The following is a 20,049-nucleotide window of genomic DNA, read 5'->3' as shown; positions in this document are numbered from 1 at the left end:
AAACTTTGAGTGACCAGTTAAATTTCTGAAGAATTTGGTTTCTGCTGCATATTTTCATTGATTCTCAAAGCTTGAACCCAAACAGAACCCTTCTCAGTGTGGGAGAAGATGGGACTCTGCAATGGCGTGCAAACATGACAATTTAGTGTGCCTTTAAAATCCCACACAGACACTATGAAATCACACCACAACTGAATAAAAATGTTAATTGACAATCCCAGTCAGTAATCTTAATAAAATAGTTTTATTCACATGTAAACAGGATTCTGCATTGTTGGTTGGGCTGAGCTGTCATTCAGACATCAACAGCATCGTTTGGTTTGTTTGACAGTGTCCGACTGGGAGGGGGGGAGGGGGAAGCAGACACTAGCTAAGGAAGATCACAGTCTGATTTGTGGGCGACAGGGCTTGATTGAGAGGCGGCCATGACGGAGAGTTAGCCAAAAGGGCATTCAGACGTTTATACTGTTTCTTGGATTGACGCTTTCCACGCAGCAACCGGAGACAGTTCAGCATACCCAGGTCTATCAGCGCCTAGTGGAAAAAAACAAAAACATAAAAATGCTCCTTAAAAGAAACCATATCTGTGTGAATGTCCACATTTGAGTTTGCTATTCCAAATTGATGTTTAGAAATGAAGTGGACATAAAATGTGGAGAAGATCATCCCTGCAAAATTAGATAGCTGTTCATATACTGTACATGAGTTTTGGCTATTACAAAGAAAACAATTAAAATAGCTTTAGTGCCCAGGCTTGAGAAGCACTTTCACATCAAAGTATTCTGTGTAAAAAGATCAAACGGAGAGAGGTTGTGCTGGGCGTCAGCATCTGGGGGAACAACGGCTGGGAGCACCTGTGTGTTGACTGTAATAAACACGATGTTTATTCAGTTCCAAAACTTTATTCACCTCGCAGGTGGAAACACATACTGCAGCATCCAGGTATTTACCCACACATGTGCCATCCCAGTTCAAGTTTCACATCCAAAACATGTTTACTATAAGAACATAGTAAATGAGAAATACATGTGGAGCAGGGCTGTGTGCACATACGGGCGACCCAATAAAGTAAGTGGGGAAAAATGGATTCGAGCAAAAGTAGAGCTCTCTCCGTTGCTTTGATCCCAAACAAGAAGAGGGAAAATGTCATAAAAAAGCGGAGGTTAATCCTCCTACTTGATTTGATTTGCAGCTTCGGCCGAAAGTGACATTGACAAGCACTGCGACACTGTGTCTTGAGTTGAAAAGTTTAATTTCTGCCAACTTTAGACTTTAAAGGACGCCCAAAAGTTGCTAGAAAATGCATTGCACAGCTGTAAAGAAGAGCGTACATCAAGCGGGCTTTAGCGTAGGAAAACAATGGTTTTGCTGGCGATGAGTTTAATGATGTGTCTCTCTGAGGTCGGGCGCTCAAGAAGGCATTGACATTTTTTAGGGATTTTTGACTTTTTTATTTTATCTACCGTTATGAACACATAACTCCATTGAAGCCTTCGGGAAGTAAAGATAACCAGAGGTGTTTCTCTTGTTCATGAAGGATAATATTACAAAGGCAGAAACCATCTTTCCAGATCTTCAAAGAGATAAAAATGTAAATTGAAAGCATCGTGTAGAGTCCCAACATTAGCTTTATCCACAGACTGTCATTTGTGTCTTTTGATTGGTGCTGTAGTAAGGAATGGAGCCGGCTGTGTTTTTTTCACATTCCTGCAGAGTAACAGTAGTCTTCAAAGGTATTGATGTTATCTAAACTCATCACTCACCTCTGCAACAAAACAAATGAGGAAGTTGAGCGCAGCCACGGCAACGAGCAGCAGTTTGAAATCCATGTCTGAAAAGTCGTACAGTTGAAGTTCTCGGCAAACCCAAGCCCCCGGGTACACGACCAGCCAAGTCATCAGGGCAAAGAGAACAATCAGTAAGCAGAGGAAAAGCACTGGAAAGAAGAGAATAACGTTTAATAAAAGGTTGTACATATACGTATAAAGCTGATGACATAAATCAGTGATCGAGTGTTTCTTCTAAAGCCTCACCGTTGTGATAGAGAGGTTTCTTGTGAGGGTATCCCTTTGTGACCACCACAGCCATGATGATGTACTGGAAACCTGACACAGCAAACAAGCTGGTGTCCTCCATGTTGGGCAGATTTTCTGTTCCAAAAACAGTTGAATTGAGTGGAACGTACCTAAAGAAAAAAAAAAAAAACAGAGCATGAAGGTTCCCGGTCTTTCTCTGAATCTGAGATGAACGATTTTATTTGGTATGAATGACACAAATAAAAATCAGCTACTAAAGAGGATTCTCATGGTCGTCTATGATGAACTCCATTGATCAAGTAGCTGTTACGTCAATGAAAGGGTTGAAATTTTGTTTTGCCCAGAACTGAAAGATATCAGCTTACAGCAATAGAGTACAGAAACCAGAAAATGTTTCAATTTGAGGAATTATCTTTAATTTAATGAAACCAATTTATCAATTCCTCAGATAGCTGGTGATTAATTGAATCTTTTACAACTCATCATCATAGCAAGCCCAAGTAAATAAAAGCAACCCTCTGTGACTGACCAGTCCTGTGAGGCGGTGATGAAGAGCGCAGCCAGCTGGCCCAGGACGCTCATACAGCTGTGGATGAACAGGCTGCCCAGGACAGGCAGACCCAGCAGACTGGCCGGGGGTCTGCGGGGGTGCAGCTCTCTACTGGGACCTCCTTTTCCCATCACGAAGGCCAGCAGAGTCACCACAAAGATGTCACAGAACAGGAACTGCAGGTCGGACATGCTCGTATTAATCTGAACACGCACAAAAGGAAGAATTTTGATTCACTCTGAGTTGTTTCAATAATTCAGAAAAAATGTAATCCTGTATTTTGTATCATATGAGATAAGTATTTTCCTCTTGTTGAGTTTAGTTAAATAAGCATTTGAGTTGATCTTCGTTTAATGATTTTGTTTGTCTGTCAATAATAAATCCCCTTTGTTTTGACTTTGGTAAGGTGTACGATGTGTTTTAAAGGGTGTATTTGTGGTTTGTACATATGGTTGCCTTAGGGTGGGGCGTAACAGGCTCCAATAAAACGGACTAAAAAAGAAAGCCTGGATTGAACTCTAAATAAAAGGATGTTAAAGCTGATGAGTCAGAGACAAATGGTTACTTTGAACGTTAGGATATGATAAGCTCCACTGGTGCTCACCGTGTAGAGGATGAGGATGGAGGAAAACTGAACGATGCTGTACAGAGCCATGTATCTGAAGAGGCTGAAGGAGGTCACCAGGGAACACCGGCCCTCTCTGCACAAACACGGAGGAAAAATCATGTTGCCATTTCTTCCCCTTGACCTACTACTCCAACAAACAGCATCCTTCTTACTTCATCACTTTTAAGACCTCTCTTTTCCTCACCTGATAAGCAGCGGCACACAGCTGATGTTTTTAGTCTTAGAGGTGAAAGGGGACGCCACTGAAGCCTCGGCCTCAGACAGAGAAACCCCGATGTCAGCAGCTCTTAGGGCCCCACAGTCGTTGGCCCCGTCCCCACACATGCCAACGCAATAGCTGTAATGAAACAATATGTTTTATGACCTGTCTTATTTTAGCTTAGGTAAAAGAAAAAAAGACATAAATGTGCTCTAAACTGCAACTCCTCCTATGGCCACTAGATGTCGTTTTAGAAAACTTAACTTAACACTCAACCTTATTCCTTCAGACATTCAGACACTTTACATCAAACATATAATCCATTTCTCTCTTCATAACTAGAATTAGCAGTTTATTTGTTTACATGTATTTAAATTCAACGTTCTCACTTATGGCTTCTTAATTTTTCTATTTATCCTCTTACTCATATTTCACATAAAAATAGAACGGCATGTTTATAAAGTCGTGACATGTCCTTGTGATTCATTCGTTGTTGATCTCAGTTTATTCCTCATTTTTTTCTGTTCCTTCATAATTTGGTGTTTCCCATTCTTCCCCTTTTGTGCCTGAACTCACTTAAGCTTCTGCAGCTCTTTCACCAGCTGGGTTTTCTGGTCAGGAGTCATGCGGGCAAATACTGTGGTTCGCAACAAAACCTGCAAAGACAGCATTAAAAAAAAATAATAATAAAAAGGAAAAAAAGATTTAAGGTGGCAAATGTTCTTGAAATACAGCCTGTTGTATTCTCAGTATAATGCAGTTTAATCATTGTCTCTGACACTACTCCCACTGCCCCATTGTTGCTTTATGCATGCGTCAATGATGAGTTCTCATGGTCCATTTTCAGAATATTTCAGCAGAAAAAAAATTTGTATTACCTTTGGCAGACATTCAGGGAAGTATTCACAGAGTGCAGCAAAGGACTTGCCAGAAATAGCCAAGTGGTAGCCAAAGCCTCCCTGGTAAAGACCCTGAGAGAAAAGAAAGAAAGCACAGTCAGCTGCATCCAGAATCTCCCCGTGCCACTTCATAAATGTCTGCCAAGATGGCTCAATTACATTATCATGAACTATTAATGACACAACCAGCACGATCTAGCACAAATTAATGTTTTAGAATGAGCAATCCTTAACCTCTCGTATCACAGCTCAAACTTTTTTGAGATATAATGAGAGATAACATAACCCCCAATCAAAACGTATCAGTGCTACCTTTTAAGTCCCACAGCATGGCAGGTTGTGAAAAATCCCAACTCACTCTAAAATAAAGTATGAACCAAACACTTCTGGATTGGCTAACACATGCAGGAATCACATCTCTTTAGGAAAGAAAATCCTCTGTCATCAGATTCAATTTCTCTTCTCATTTTGTCTTGAATATAGCATAATAATAACACCTGAAACTGTCAAGCTTTGTGCTGCAGGGCTTCATCTGAGCAGTACCGACCTGAGTGATGACCTCTACAGAGCTTTGGGCAGCAGTCGTCCCTCCAGTTTCCAGGTTGAACCTCAGCACAGGCAGGGACGTGTTGGTGTGAGGGATGACATTGACGAATATCACCTTCTCGTCAGATCCCATCATCCCACAACATTTTGCTACATTGATTGCTGTTAAAATGTTATCCCCTATGTGAGGAGGGCCAAAAGAAGAATGTGAATGACATTGCAAAAGACAGCATTTAAATATGTAAAATAGAGGAAGGGCACAATGTCTCTCACCGGTGACCATGATGCTACGAATGTTTGCCAGTCTCAGTATGTTAATAACTCTGGGACTCTCTGGCTTCACCAGGTTCTTCATAATCAGAAAGCCCAGGAACTGCATGTCCTTCTCGACCTCCCCTCTGTGAAGAAAAACACACAAAGCTGCATTCAAACTCACTGTTGGACTTTTTAAGGATCAAGTTCAGCACAACTAGACCAGCTGCACACTTCAGGTGTGGAAACATATTAATTATAGGAGCTGTGGAGCCATGCAAATGAGAGAATGACGGACTGTGTTCTCACCGTTCGATATTCTTTAAGTCAGTGTTCACGTCTAATGGCTTGTACGCGAGTGCAAGAACTCTGAGGCCTTCACTGGAGAAGTTGTGCAGTTTGTTGGAGAAGTTGGCCGGCACTGTAAACAAAATGGAAAAATGTAGATCTACACTGAGAAAATATTCTTTCATCTTCTAAATCTATTTCCAAATCCCTTGAAAATGCTGCACTAGTGTTATATATTTTCACACTCACTGGATATTATTACCAAATTGAAGTTACTCACCACTTTCTGCTTTGCACAGACTAGCCACCATCTCTGGGGATCCTTTAATAAAAGCTAGAGGCCAGCGCCCCCCGGCGGCCACCGTCACCGTACTCATCCTCTGCAGGGCCGAGGAGAAGGGAAACCTCTGAACAATGGCCACAGGCTCGCCGGTGGACTGAGCGATGAATGAAAGAATCACAGTCATTAACTTCAAAGTCCAGAAGGAGAATTCATGAATTAATAATTAGGTTGAATGACACTCACAGGTCCTAGAGCTTGGTACTGTTGAGTCGGCGGTCTCATGACAGCCAAAACCTTGTGTCCTCCAAACTCTGCATCCAATTCATTCCCACCTCGCTCTGGCTCCTCGAGTGTCTGGATGAATAAATAAAGAGTTAAGATACTGATTTACAGGGTGCTGGTAGCCTAGTGGCACAGAGCTTACAGTCTCAAAAAGCATGCAGCCTGGTTCGAATCCGACCTGTGGCTCCTTTACCGCATATCATTCCTCACTCTCTTTCTCTCACTGATTTCGGACGCTATCCACTGTCCTGTCTCTCAATTAAGGTAAAAAAAAAAGCTACTACAGTTACAGCTACTAAAAGCTATAGAGTTGTGCAAGGTGTTCAACCAAAATATGTTTGTTAGTTTAAAGTTTGTAATGTACTTGTGTTTAAGTGTTTTATTAAAGGGTGCTGCAATCCCAAACTGTTCTGCCCTCAATTCTAATCAACCAATTGAGGATCAGATTCTTCACGTTAATATAACACATTACAGATGCAGAGAGAGCAAACCTGAGAACATTTCAGTTATTAAAATGGATCCAGTATATGCGTTACTACTGAATACATCTGTAATGCACGTGGATGCTTGCAACCAGGATATTAAAAAGAAAATGTTTTACTTAATTAAAAAACAAACTGTTAACTTCCTGCTCTTACAGCTCCTCAAAGAGAATTCCTCCTTCTTCTAAAAGTACACATTACTAACTGTTGTCATTGTTTGGACACAAGTATTTTTGAGAAAGGCATCAAAGCTATTCTTTAAGTAACAGTACAAAAAATGTAATCGTAACCCAATTGTTCAAGAACGTTTTAAGCAAAAACTTTCTTATCAAATATCTCTTAAGGAACAAAAATGATTTTTACTGTCATACCCAACCAGTGGACTCGATCATCTTCAGCTCCAGAGGGTCTCCGAGGGGCTGACCTTGCAGCAGTGTCACAGTGTGACAGCTGGCCAGGCCAGAGAGCATGTTGCCCGGCAGCAGGAGTTTAGGCTCTGGTACCAGCTCTGAGAAACCGGCAGGCCCCGCCTCCATCACTCCCCACACATCCAGGCCCTCCTCTGTGAGAGTTCCTGTCTGGAGAAACACAAGTACTCCAGTGAGACACAATGCGTTCATGGCACACAAATAAGCTAGGCAGGTGAATGATTCCCTCTCACCTTGTCGAAGCAGAAGAGTGAGACCTTGCCGCAGACATTGATGCGCGGTGGACTGATGCAGAAGACGCCCTGTTTCTTCAGCCTGTGCTGCGAGTAGATGATGCCAGTGGTGATGGCAGCAGGCAGTGCAGGGGGCACTGCAATGGTCACAATGTCCAGGCTTCTAATCACCAACTCTAGCCAGGTGGCCTGGGCACACAGCCAGACAAAAGTCAGTGTTATGGCTTTTTTTTACCATTGGCACAAACAGGCCATAAAGATGATTGAGCAGCACTTACATGGGATTTGAAGAGGACCACAAAACTGTAAATGGTGCCAAAAAGAGCTGAAGCAAGAAGGAAAATGTTGGGAAAAGTTCAATAATTACTGAAGTATTTCTCAAAGGGCTTGGCATACATAATCGGAGAAAGTCACTAATACTCTTGACACAATGCCTCTGCCAAAGCTCTTACCAATGAAGCCCAGGATAAGCAGGAATTTGACCGAATCTTTGTAGAAGCGGAAGTTTGTTGGCTGAGGATACAAAATGGAGCTGACCAGGTTCCCTTTGGCTGTGAAAAACCCTGAGGATGAGATAAAGCAGGACAACTGGTTCATTTGGAGAGCAAACATAGGGTCTTTTCAGTTTCCCTGTGCGGTTAGGCCGCAAACAGACAAACAAAAGACATGTTTACTCGTCCTGCATTACACACACGTCCTAAAGGTGCTAAAAATGTGTTTAATGGATCATCTATTCCATGTATATCTTTGTTTTGACAGGGACAAAATGTATCAGAACCATTTTTGAAAATCTGCCAAAGTAAGGCAGGAGGGTGATTTCGTTTGGAAAGCCTAAATAAGTGACATGTACTCATAAATAAGCTGCTCCATAGTGCAATAAATCTAAACATGCACAGGTGTCATCTTGTTAAAATGTTCAGTCCACAGACTGTTTTTATACTCACCAGTGCTCGTGACTACAGCGACCACACCATTGCCTTCTGGCCCCACCCCTTTGGCCTGGATTAGGTGTGTACCACAGAAGAGGGTGTGTCTGCGCTCAGTTTCTGAGCTGTACCTCCCGTCACTAGCAGGCAGTGGGGTTTTCAGAACTGGGACACTTTCACCTGGACACAGAAAGGATAAAAAAGGTTGAATCATCACTTTATAAAACAAGCTGGAGGCACAGAGTGTAAAAGACTTGAATTGTTTTTACCAACTCACAACCTGATGAAATATGATTTTAAAAACAGAGAGTAACATTCCTTTAATCAAACAGCACTACAATGCAGTCATCCTTAAAATCCTGTTCGATGGCTAATTTGTGACTCTAATCCGCTTTAAGACTGTGAGATGTGAAATGACCCCAGCTTGAAAGAGATTTAAAATAAATCCTTCATTAGAAGTTAAAAACGGCTGCAACAAAACACTGAACTTTTCCCAGCTTTGAAGGTGTTTCATGAGCCGACTGGTACCGACATTTCAGAGGAGTGAATGACTTCTCCTGCTTAATGACTTTCTGTCCAGTGAAGTTCAGATTTGTGGTGTGGTTGGGGTTTGTTGCTGGTCACCTGTTAGCATGCTCTCATTGACCAGACACTCCCCAGCCAGCAGGGCAGCATCACAGGGCAGGATCAGACCTTCCTGAGGGACGATGATACAGTCACCTGGGACCAGGTCCAACGAGCTCACGCACTCTTCAACTAGGGGAAAAAAAGACATGCAGGAATAAATGTCTTTTGTACAGAATAACAAAGTCCTCTCTGGTTTCTTCTCAATTGAAGTCTTTTTTTTTGGGCGGGGGGGGGGGGGGGGGGGGGGGGGGGGTAAAATGCTAGATTGTGTGGCTAAAGTGGTTGGGAGAAAGCACAAAAAGTTCAGTCGGGATATTCCCTCAGGGGGAAACTGTCACGCAGCTTAAAGTTGCCCTCAGGTTTCTTTATACGACCTCTCTGTTGACATTAAGTATTGCTCACTAAAACAAATTGTTTATTCTTGTAGCCTCATAAACATTTCAAACGTATTTTTGTTCCCTAAAGAACTTAACTCAAAGCTGACTTTTCTCTCTGCCTTCTTTTCTAAAAGACAAAAACATAACCGGGCGCTGCATCAGCCAACCTGTCAGGTTTCACTTTACATCCATCCATTTGTCTTAAGTCATAATATTAGTATTGAAGACTTTAAGGGAATGAAAGTAAAGGTATTTCCATTTAGAAGTATTGACAATGGACAGATGTGAGGTCCAAGTGGCCGTGCATAGAACATCTAAAATCTAATCAGTTAATCCTCGAGTTAATAAGTGCTCCTTGAGTTCTTATGGACGCTCATTGTAATTTTGAGGAAATTATTTCAAGGTGTTCATGAGGTAATACATCCACTAACCACTAACAAAGTGGACGGACGTACAACAGCAAACCATAATGCCTATAGCAAGCACAAGGGCATTAAAAAGGCACCATGTATAAGTGCCCACTTTGACAAAAACACTTATTTTGAGTTGTGTAACTCTTTAGAGAAATGCTCAAATTACCAGGAGGACTTCAGAGCCACAGTAACTTTTTGTATCCATTGTTCTGTCGATGTAAACGCTAGATGAGAGAGATAACTCCGCTGATCTACTAAAGAGTTTAACTGCTTTGGATTTTCTGACCTGAAAAAAAAACAGGGGAATTGAAACTTTGGTGGTTCCAGACTGAAAACTATTTACGGAGAACACGACGTGGTAACTATAAATGTTTTCCTCGAACGACACCTGGGTGTAGAAACAGACAGCAAATCCAAAACATGTTTAACTGCAGTGCTATCACTACTTGCTTTAAAAGAGTGCAGTGTAGACCTTCTTTACATGTAAAGTAGAGCCCGACATTTTAATTAGCCAGCCGATAATAACGGCCAAAATTAGCATATCCAGTGACTAACTGTATCAGGTAATTTTACCACAGATATGCACCGATAATACCAGATTCATTTGCCAGTCAAATAGCGTTTCATTTGAGTATCGTTGTATGACACTAGAAGTTCTCTCTCTGACTCAAGTGAATCATTCTCCAAAGTGTCAAGCGGTGACACATGTACCTGCCCAGTTACTCTCCAGATGAGTGATCATTTTGTCTAAGCTATACTTTATATCTTTTCTTCGCAAGTGTTTGAAAACTGCATTTGAGGGATCAACGCAATAAATGTGTAAATCTAAATCTATCTATCTCTAAAGATCGAACACAGAACAAAAGAAAAATATTGGCAGATAAATCATTTTTTGTCTCCCCAACATCAATGTCGGCCTAAAAAATCCCATAGGCATCGGTGAGGCCGTGATGTAGAGTGACATGAGATAACTTTAGTTGTGATGAGGCACTATGAAGATAATAAAGGTTTAGCGGATTGAATGCCAAGGAAACAAAATCAGCCTAAATATCAATAAAACAGCAACTACACAATATTTTAAATACTATAAGATATTTAAAGAGCAAAAACTCACCTCCTGACCGCCTCCGTACTGTGACATTAGTGACCATCCGAGCCATGTTGCGAAGAGTGACACTTTGCTGTGAAGTAAGTTCAAACCATTATCAATATACGTAATGAGCTTAAACCATGATGAATCATAAATAGATGAAGTGTCCCACAACACACTCACCTTGCGGATCTCATAGAGTGAGATACAGATGGACACCAGGGAGACGATGAATATACACACAGCATAAATAAAATAATTATCAACGATCCACAGGCAAATGCTGAACAGTTGGAACACATAGAACGGGTTGAGGACCTAAAGAAGCAGACGAGGAGAGAGAGAGACAAAGAGAAGGAGTGGGTTCACTTTGATGCTTTACTTTTAGAAAGATAATATTCAAACAGAGGCCTGTCGTTCATCTCACCTCCTCAAACAGCAGCTTGGTGTAAGGCTTCACAGGCACATCGATAATGTTGGGCCCATACATGCGTCTCCTGAAAGAATTCATGCCATCAATGACTCAACACTTCCCTCTCAGATTAAATCATGTTTTTTATTTCATTCGTTCACACATCTGCTCCTACCTCGAGCTCTGCTCCAGGTGACTCAGGCCCTTTTGGAAACCATACAGGTCCTTGCAGGTCCAGTCCTCATTGAGGACACTACAGACAAAGATTTAAGGTTTTAATATTACAGTTTACTCAAATGTCAAAGGAAATAACTACATTTGTAGATATCTACGGTGGCTGGGAAGTGCAAACCAAAATGTCAAAGTGGGAAACACTTTTACAAAGCTTGAGACAAATTAATATTTTAGAAAACAAATTTACAAGATGCAAAACACTTTTAAGATTGCTGAGACAAATTTACAAATGACAGTCCCCAAACTAATTTACAAACCACAGACTCTTGCAGGAAAGGGAATGCACAGATTTTTCGGGACGAAAAAGCTGGCTGTACGCCTTCTGTCTCTATGGCAGCAGTTTGTTAACAATGGCCGCTGTATGACCGACAGGGCTACACTATTTTTTACTGTATGTTTTATATTTGACCCTGTTTTTTACCCTGGCAGACACCGAGCAAAGAGGATGTGAGTACAAGATAGGACGTTAAAATACAGGGAATATCTTACATTTTGAAAAGAGCGCCATGACGTCAACAGCACATTTTTGAAAAGTTGAAAGATTTTCATCTTGAGCGCTTGGAGCCGCCACACAAAAACGACAGAGCAAAAATACACAGGGCGCTGCGCTTTTCATCCAGGCAGCTGCTTTCTGCTGCGAACGCTCTCTATACATTGTAAACAACTGAAAAAACACGCTGGCGCTGAGACAACAGTCAGTCAACTTTGCATCACAACAAATTAATTGACCGCTCACTCAGTCACTTCCGGGTCACTTCCAGCAATAGGTACATTCCCTTTCCAGGAAGGCTGTTGTTTGTAACTTTGTTTGGGGACTGGTGAAAGTGTTTTGCATCTTGTAAACTTTGTTTTCTAAAATGTTAATTTGTCGCAAGCTTTGTAAAATTGTTTCCCACTTTGTTATTTTGGTGTGCACTTTGCAGCCACCAAAGATATCTCATTTGGTGTAATAACAAGCTTTAAGTCTTATTGTGAAACATGAACAACACTAAACAGAGTGCTCTATTTGATCGCTCAGGGTCTATCTAGGTCACTTTACGTAGACAACAACTCTCCACGCTACATGAGTGCAGGGTGTGTTCCTGGTTTTCCTGCTCCAGTACCTAACACGACAGAAAGCTCCTTTTCTATCCAGCCAGATGAAGCGCAGTCCTTCAAACAGATAGTAGCGCATCAGAGTGTTCTGTAACATATAAAAGGTCAAACATCCGTATGAGCAAGAGGATCACTCAGCACATGACTCTGCGACAAAATATCAACCATGCTCTCCGTCCTTACGTCCTCCCTGCAGAGCTGAACTGTATCTCTCCACTCGGTGTCCTCCAGCTCTCCCAGCAAGTCCAAACTTCAAGAGATTAAACCAATTACAAACCGTTTATCGTTATGCCATTTTCTCAACTTAGAGCATTGTCTTAAAGGCTAAATGTGATGCTGTCACATGTAGCGTACCTGCCCTCCTCTATCTCCTCTTTGAAGACCTCCACCACGTGCTCTTGACCAAAACTGTCCTGCGGAATAAACAACAAAAATACATTTGTGAAAACTGGAACAAGTGGAAGACAGAGCATCTAATGCAGTAAGTCAGAGCCTAATGCAGAATACATCCATAGCTTTGGTCCTTTTCCTTTCTTGTAGAGTTATTCATCATGGGAAATGAGAAACATGTATGAATAAGTATGAATTAAAGGTGCTTTTATGCTCAGTTTACCCACACCAGCTAAGGAGGTTTTGCAAATTTGGCAACTGTTGAAGCAGATATGTTGAATTCCACTGTTGAACCAGTAAGTAGATGTGTATTAAACATGTGGTAAATTGCTTGGGTAATAAATATGATGAAGCAATAAGAGGCATAAACCAAAGCCTGAAATATGTGGATTTCTAAGTTAATAAAATGTGGTTATTGTAAAGTTTTTGAGCCAAACGTTACAAGTAATCAGTGTTTTCTGTGAAATGTAACACACTCTGTTACAGCATCTCAAACATATTAACAGCCTTTATGATGTTCTTTAAAGTTACTTTACTCTATTCACAAAAAAGAGTAGCTTTATAATTTATTTTTGTATCTCCATGACTTCTGGACACCATATGGTTTCTTTACCTTTCAAATTCATTGCTATTTACAGCTTAATCGTGTACTTGTCTTGGCCAGGACACTCTTGAAAAATATATTTTAAATCTCACTGAGTCTATTTCCTGGTTAAATAAATAAAACACTTAAAGAACAGGCTAGTTTCAGCCTTGAGAAGCTAAATTCCAACCTTAATGTGGGAAGAGGTGGCAAGCAGGAGGGTTGGAGAAAGATCAAGTTTGATAAAATATCCCCAGGATTTGGTGGATTTTAAATCTGATAAGGTATGAATGTTATCCTCACTTTTAATAGCAGAACATCTGCTAAAGCCAGAGGGCAGGAGCGGCAGCGGGCGAGGACAGCAAGCCGCGGGCGCCAGTGAAACACAATCAGGAGGAGACCCAAGGACAGCAAGGCACCGAGACGGCACAGCCACACACGCCATCGCACCCACTTATATCCCTGAACATCCTGGTAGGACAAGGATTCAGAGAGTTCATTCGAGTTAAAACAAAGGTTTCGTGTTATATTCAAGCAGAGGTTTATTTACATATAGCTCGTTAGTTCTACAGCCTGCAAATGACATGATTAAAAAAAGCCAGCTGCTTGTTCCATTTCCACAAATTAAACTTGAAACAAACGTCAAAGCAGGCATATTTTAAACTGATATCTGTAAATATAGTAAGGGAAAAACACAAGTGTCCTTCCAAGTTTTTTACATGACATGAAGTTAACACACCACCAATACATGTCTTTATTTTTCCAAATCTTTCTCCTTTTTCTATTTTACTCTTTTATGCAAAAGTCCAACACGGCCATTGTTTGTTACTCAGAAAAACTGTAAGGGTTCTTACCATGTGTGACTCAGGACTGAGCAGGGGGTCCTGTGGACTGGGTGAGGGGAGTCCGCTCTGCAGATCCACAACACTACCTACAGAACAGGTAAACACAACAGTTTCTCAGTTATGACATAAGCATGAACCAATGAGCTCATTAGACAAAGTCAATATTAACAAATGACACACTGCAGGGATATAGTCAAGTCCAGGGTAGGCAATAACCAATTTTGTGGTTTTTAATCCTGTCCTTCTATGATCAGAGTTAAGAAACATAAAAGAATGACAGATTTTCTTCATGTACTAGGTTCAATCATCCCTTTAACTCAGCAGCACTGACACAACATCTATGTGTGTGTAAACGTGTTACAGTCATTTTGATGTACAAGTCAAAGGCTGCCTCCAGGAACAGATCGATGAAAGAAGCAAAAGCAATACGCAGCCAAACTTCAGAAGAATATGTTAAATAGTGGAAGACTCAAGAGTTACCATACAATGTAATAAGTCCACTGAGCACACCTGAGTACGACGTAAACCAAAACACCGACAGACACATTGACTTTAAAGGTCTACACGGGGGTGTAAAATATCCCATAAAGCAATATACTCTCACAGTTAAAGCCTTGTTCAGACTCAAACTACACAGCGACCGTGAAGATAACAAAATGTCATTAAAACAAGGACAAGTAAATTGTTTGTTTAACCCGATGCTCGCTTCCGCTTCAAAAGACCTGAGAACATATCGAAACACTTAAAAACATAATCCTCCTCCTCCAAATTAAAAAAGACTGAGGAGGACAGCGAGCTCACCGTTAACTCGAAGCCGTAATTTCTACAAGAGTTATTCCTTAAAATGACAAGACATTTCACTTCTGCCGCTGGTCAATCCCACAATCCCACCGTCCTGCATCTGCTGCAGGTTCCTCTTTTTACCTGAGCGCGGAGCTTGGAGCGTATGACACCTGACGAGGCTCCAGGACCTGTTAGACCGGCTTCTGGGGGGGGGAGGGGGGGGGGAGGGGGGGGACTTGGAGTGGGACTTGTATCCCAAAGGGATTTTTTTCCGATTCAACCGCAGACCAATCCCTCGGTAGCAAACATAATGCATTGAGAAAGGAGTTTTAATGCGCTTACAGCATGAACTGTTGCTCTGGGAACAGCAGAGGCGGACTCTCTCACACACACACACACACACACACACACACACACACACACACACACACACACACACACACACACACACACACACACACACACACACACACACACACACACACACACACACACACACACACACACACACACACACACACACACACACACACACACACACACAGACAGACACTCTCTCTCTCCCTCTCTCTCTCTCTCTCTCTCTCTCACACCAGTAACAACACAAAAGAATAAAACAACCTAAAACCTATGAAATTATTTGACATTTAGTGATTTATTGTACAAATAACTAAGCAGAACAAGTCATTTCCATGTACAGACTTCAGCACTGAGTGAACATGAAAAACGTAATAAATATACACACAGGGGTGTTTATCTTTATGTGTAAAGAGCAGCAGACACTGTCATTGTTGCTGCCGTGTACTAACTTATATTTGAGGTATTTTTACATATTACTTTGATTTTCATTTCACTATAATGATACGGTTTTATTTGATATTGAACCACTTTTTTGTATCTTTTTTATAATTAGAAAATGATATGATTTTAAGGACACAGGAAACTTAACCACATATTCTCTGGACGGGCACGGATGACATTTACATCTTGACAAAACACAACAAAACACATCATTTTTGTCCACTGTCCAGGTCATCCTGGAGGTCACATACGATATTTTATCCACTAGAAATGCACACGATAGGAATTTTATTACATGTTCTTGCAAACTTCAACTGCCACTTAATCATATTGGGGGATCTAAAGGGACACTTCTGCCTTGTCGATACCTCACTTCAATAGGCAGTTTCAACAGGTATCTGATAGTGAGTTCTTCATTAAGCAACCCTAAAATCATCTTGTGATTTAATCCATGACTGCACGAGCTGCATCCTAAAAGGAGGAAGGAAGACAGACCTGCAACAAAGCCTCAGTGGAGATTATATATCCCTAACAGTATGACATCATAAAACCTGCTTTTAGTCCAGGCTTTCAGTTTTATCTTCAAGCAGATCATTACACAGCAAAACCCGTTCTGCTATGTCAAAAAAAAAAAGGGGAAACACGGATGCCCAATCAACTAGACAAACACGAGACAGTCATGTGAGCTGATGAGGAAAAATTCTCAGAAAACCAAACCTCAACCTCAAGAAGCACAGCAGCAACTTTATCCAGGGGTTATCTCAAGGCCAAAAGTCTGTACACTCTTATTGTTTGCTGGACTGTCCTGACTCAACTCTATTTAATTATCGTCTTTGCAACTTTGTGAGTCATGACAGCAGAAAGCAGTCGTTGACCGAGCAGTGCTGGTGGCAGAAGAAGTGAAATATATATCGACTAAGGCGAAACAGATTCAGGGTTCTGTGTGGTAAACATTTCAATGAGTCAATACCTGAGTGAATCAGTGCTTTTGTAGATAAACATACACTATGCAAAAAGAAAAGGGAGGATTCCTTTGTAGCGTTAAAGTCAAAGTACACTTTGACTTATCAATAAGTGTTTTTACAGCGTGTCTTCCAGCTCATTGATTTTGCTTTGTTTGTTTAGCACAAAACTTTACATCTTTTGTTCAGTCTAAGGACTCAAAAAACACTGACAGACCAAACTATAAGATACCCAGCACTTAACAGCAAACAGCATGTTATCATTACAGGGTATTTGAATGAGTTACTGCAGGTTTTAACGTGTTACATAAAACATGTTTGATGTATACACATTTAACTGTGAGTAGAAAAGAACTGAGGAGTTGAACAATAGACAGATCTCTCTGGAGAACAAACTGCAATGGAGACCCGTATTGTCTTCTGTTCTGTAGGTTTAGCTCCTTCTCGGCCAACATGTATAATCTGTTCTTAGAAATAATTAAAAGGAAAATGTATTCTTTAGGCTCTGAGGAACTTGTTACTTATTCATAAATTAAATATCTAAAGAGCTTCATTCAATAAAAGTGGAGGAGATGTTACAGATTTGGTAGCCTATCCCAGCAGATTAAATTTCACCTGTACAGAAGTGAAGCCTGAGGATTTTCCTGTAGTCCCACGTAAAGTGACGCAGGACATAAAATAAAACCACACTCAACATAGGACAGAAAAAAGCAAACCTGACAACACAAAGTACAAAACTACATTATAAAATGCTCTAAACACTTTAGAGAACAATAAGCATGTCCTGCTCAGTACAAAGTATAAAAGCTCATATTAAATATACAATAAATGCATTTTAAGATGATCAGTAACAGGAAGACCTTCAGTACACACGGCATGAAATAAGGTACAGTAAAGGACACACACTATAACTACAAGATGCAAAGATACATTTTGAACATTTTGTGATTTTTACACTTTTAAATTATATTCTATATATTTGTAATTGCTTATATTTTGTTATTCTAGTTCTTGCTACGTTTGCTTTATTTCCTTTATTAACTGATTTACACTAATACACCAAGACAAATTCCTTGTATGTGTAAATGTACTTGGCAATAAAACCTGATACTGACTCTGATACTAAATGATACTAAAGCATGTTCCTCACTTTATCAAAACCGAAAGTGCAAAAAGTAGAGGCTGCTTTATTAAATAGACAATGACTGTTTATTGTATATTTAATGACTGTTTATGTAATAATTTAGTTAACCTAGTATCCAGATTAAGTGCTGATAACACTGAATGCTCAAATCCATTTTTAAACATCTTAGTAGCTTTTAGTACTTTTTAGATTGTGAGGGAGGTTATTCTATATTTAATGACCTTATGTGAAGAGGGTGACTGAGAGAAGGCAGAAGTGTAACTCTCAACAGTATAAATATATCCTCACATTAATTTAGGAAAAACAACCATTTTATACTCGTCCAAGTATAAAGTATAACTTTAAGAGAATGTAATTGAAACAGTTCACAGTGATACGGAGTTTAAACGGGTTATTTAATGTTAATTATTTGGTTTATCTAAATAGCTTTCTTTTCGTAGCCTACTTGGTTGCACTGAAGTGATCTTAAGAAATATCCCAGGTGTGTATTAGAGCTGTTATACACAGGTGACAATGGTTATTGTTCATTTTGTTACACCGAGAAAAGACGAGAGAGAAACTGTATTTTTTTGTGCAAGCTGACAGCCGCTTACCTTCATTATTTACCAAGTTAAAAACCACATTCAGTCCACAGCAGACAGCCAGGACAGGCTTCAGTCCCAGGCTTCAGTATGTGAGCTATCTCAAGCTAACAGTTAGCATAGTGAGCTCCTCTGTCCTCTCTCGGTGGTTCATTTTTTACTTCACAGCTTTCAGACACACTTACCTCGCCTCTCCATCCTTTGGTCACGATGATGGCCTCCACATCACTTTATTTCACAACATAATTACCTCAATGACAGGTTGTCCTAGCCTAACATAAAGCATCTGAGCTGTATAACACTAAGCCAGCACTAACTGTGCCTCTCTACGGGAAGTCACATGGTCCAAAATAGATACACGCGAACGTCAGCTGTGAGCCTGAAGAAAAAAACAACTCTGCTTATTTCCATCATGGTAACTTCACACCATAGTCTCTGTACAGAAAATGATCTTATAATTACTATTTTAATTGAATAGAAACATTGATGATTTTTTTAATGATATGTCATAATAATACTAAGATTTGATAAAGATTTATACCATTTCTATTAATATTCATTTTTAAAGTTACATCTTACAAATATCAATCAGGATAGTGAAAACACATAAAAATACCAGAGGTTTTTTTGATTATCTCTTTTTTAAGTGCCGATAAACTATGACTTTAAACCATTTATTAGTGCTTTAAAGCTTCATAGTGAGATAAATATTAACAGGAAAAACTTTTGGTTGTATGGCCATCATCTTTGACAGATGTTTATCTTCATTCATGAGCGACCTTAAAATAAATGATTTACTTTAACTGTAATTTAACCTACTTACCGTAGAGCCCCTGTTTCTTTATAGCGAGTCAATAATTTCCCCTTAAAATGTCACTTTAGGTTAACCTGCTAGGCATATTCACGGTCTATACGTTGTGTTTTTGTGGGGAGAAAATGTAACTGTGGGGCTCAGATTCCTCTTAATCTTTTAATCCAGTTGAGGAAACCATCTTTCTCATAAAAACCAGGTTTAAGGAGTTAATGCAGAAGGCTTTGCAAAGTAACAATTTAATACTAAAATATATACTTCCAATTAAGTCTCTATAAACCACTCACTGCTCAGTTTTCTTATTAAGGCGGATGACCCTGATGAAGGCCACAAGCCGAAACATGTCGATCTCATTAGTAAAGTTGATCTTCATACTACAAGTGTTACTGAAGTGTTTTGACCTCTTGAGCCTTTCACTCTTCAGGCACTTTTTAAATTATGCCTGAAAAAATCCCACTCTGCTTCTTTAGTTATCTTATCAACAAATGAAAAACATTATTTCTGAACAAAACTCAAAGACACACATCCCTAAATACACTTTTACAGTAGACATGTTGACCTGATAAAGTAGTGTATGTGTAAACTGTGTAGCTTTAATCTATGGGTTCAATCACAACATGTCTCACTTAGTCCGTTTTGCATGCTGGCTCACTGTCACACTGTCGCAGCTTGCTTGGGATACTGTAGCGTGGATGAAGTCATTAGCAACCCCTTCGCTTCGTTTACTCTGAATAGATGCAATGTGAAATATTTAATGGGCCTATAATTCTTCATGGGTCAAGTAGTTTATTAACTACACAACACATGGATAACTTCTAAAACATTCCTCCTATAATAACATCTGCATACGTTATTGATGTTTCCAGTTG

At 40.2% G+C, this 20,049-nt stretch overlaps 1 protein-coding gene across 3 annotated transcripts; it reads right to left on the bottom strand.

Annotated features, from left to right (window-relative positions):
* Window positions 1-225: 225 nt before the first annotated feature.
* Window positions 226-18,695, bottom strand: atp13a2 (ATPase cation transporting 13A2). 3 transcript variants are annotated; one of them, XM_020635392.3, is made up of 29 exons: window positions 18,555-18,695; window positions 14,108-14,184; window positions 13,557-13,724; window positions 12,635-12,693; window positions 12,464-12,530; window positions 12,289-12,368; window positions 11,127-11,204; window positions 10,967-11,036; window positions 10,723-10,857; window positions 10,564-10,630; window positions 8,657-8,788; window positions 8,051-8,212; window positions 7,559-7,669; window positions 7,385-7,431; window positions 7,107-7,295; window positions 6,817-7,023; window positions 5,925-6,035; window positions 5,679-5,835; window positions 5,420-5,531; window positions 5,132-5,256; window positions 4,860-5,038; window positions 4,292-4,384; window positions 3,990-4,069; window positions 3,399-3,551; window positions 3,191-3,287; window positions 2,566-2,789; window positions 2,034-2,185; window positions 1,764-1,936; window positions 226-534 (listed from the first exon to the last, which is right to left on the bottom strand). In XM_020635392.3, the coding sequence occupies exons 1-29, from the start codon at window positions 18,565-18,567 to the stop codon at window positions 367-369; spliced, it is 3,486 nt and encodes a 1,161-aa protein (XP_020491048.2). In that variant the 5' UTR covers window positions 18,568-18,695; the 3' UTR covers window positions 226-366. The 3 variants fall into 3 exon arrangements, with proteins under 3 accessions (XP_020491048.2, XP_020491051.2, XP_020491050.2); XM_020635395.3 differs by lacking the exon at window positions 18,555-18,695 and adding an exon at window positions 18,382-18,524; XM_020635394.3 differs by lacking the exon at window positions 18,555-18,695 and adding an exon at window positions 14,900-15,053.
* Window positions 18,696-20,049: the final 1,354 nt, after the last annotated feature.

This window comes from Labrus bergylta, chromosome 12, assembly GCF_963930695.1.
Source record: "Labrus bergylta chromosome 12, fLabBer1.1, whole genome shotgun sequence".
NCBI classification, from domain to species: Eukaryota; Metazoa; Chordata; class Actinopteri; order Labriformes; family Labridae; genus Labrus; species Labrus bergylta.
The sequence above is the reverse complement of the archived record's forward strand: the minus strand, read 5'-3'. Positions and strand labels throughout refer to the sequence as shown.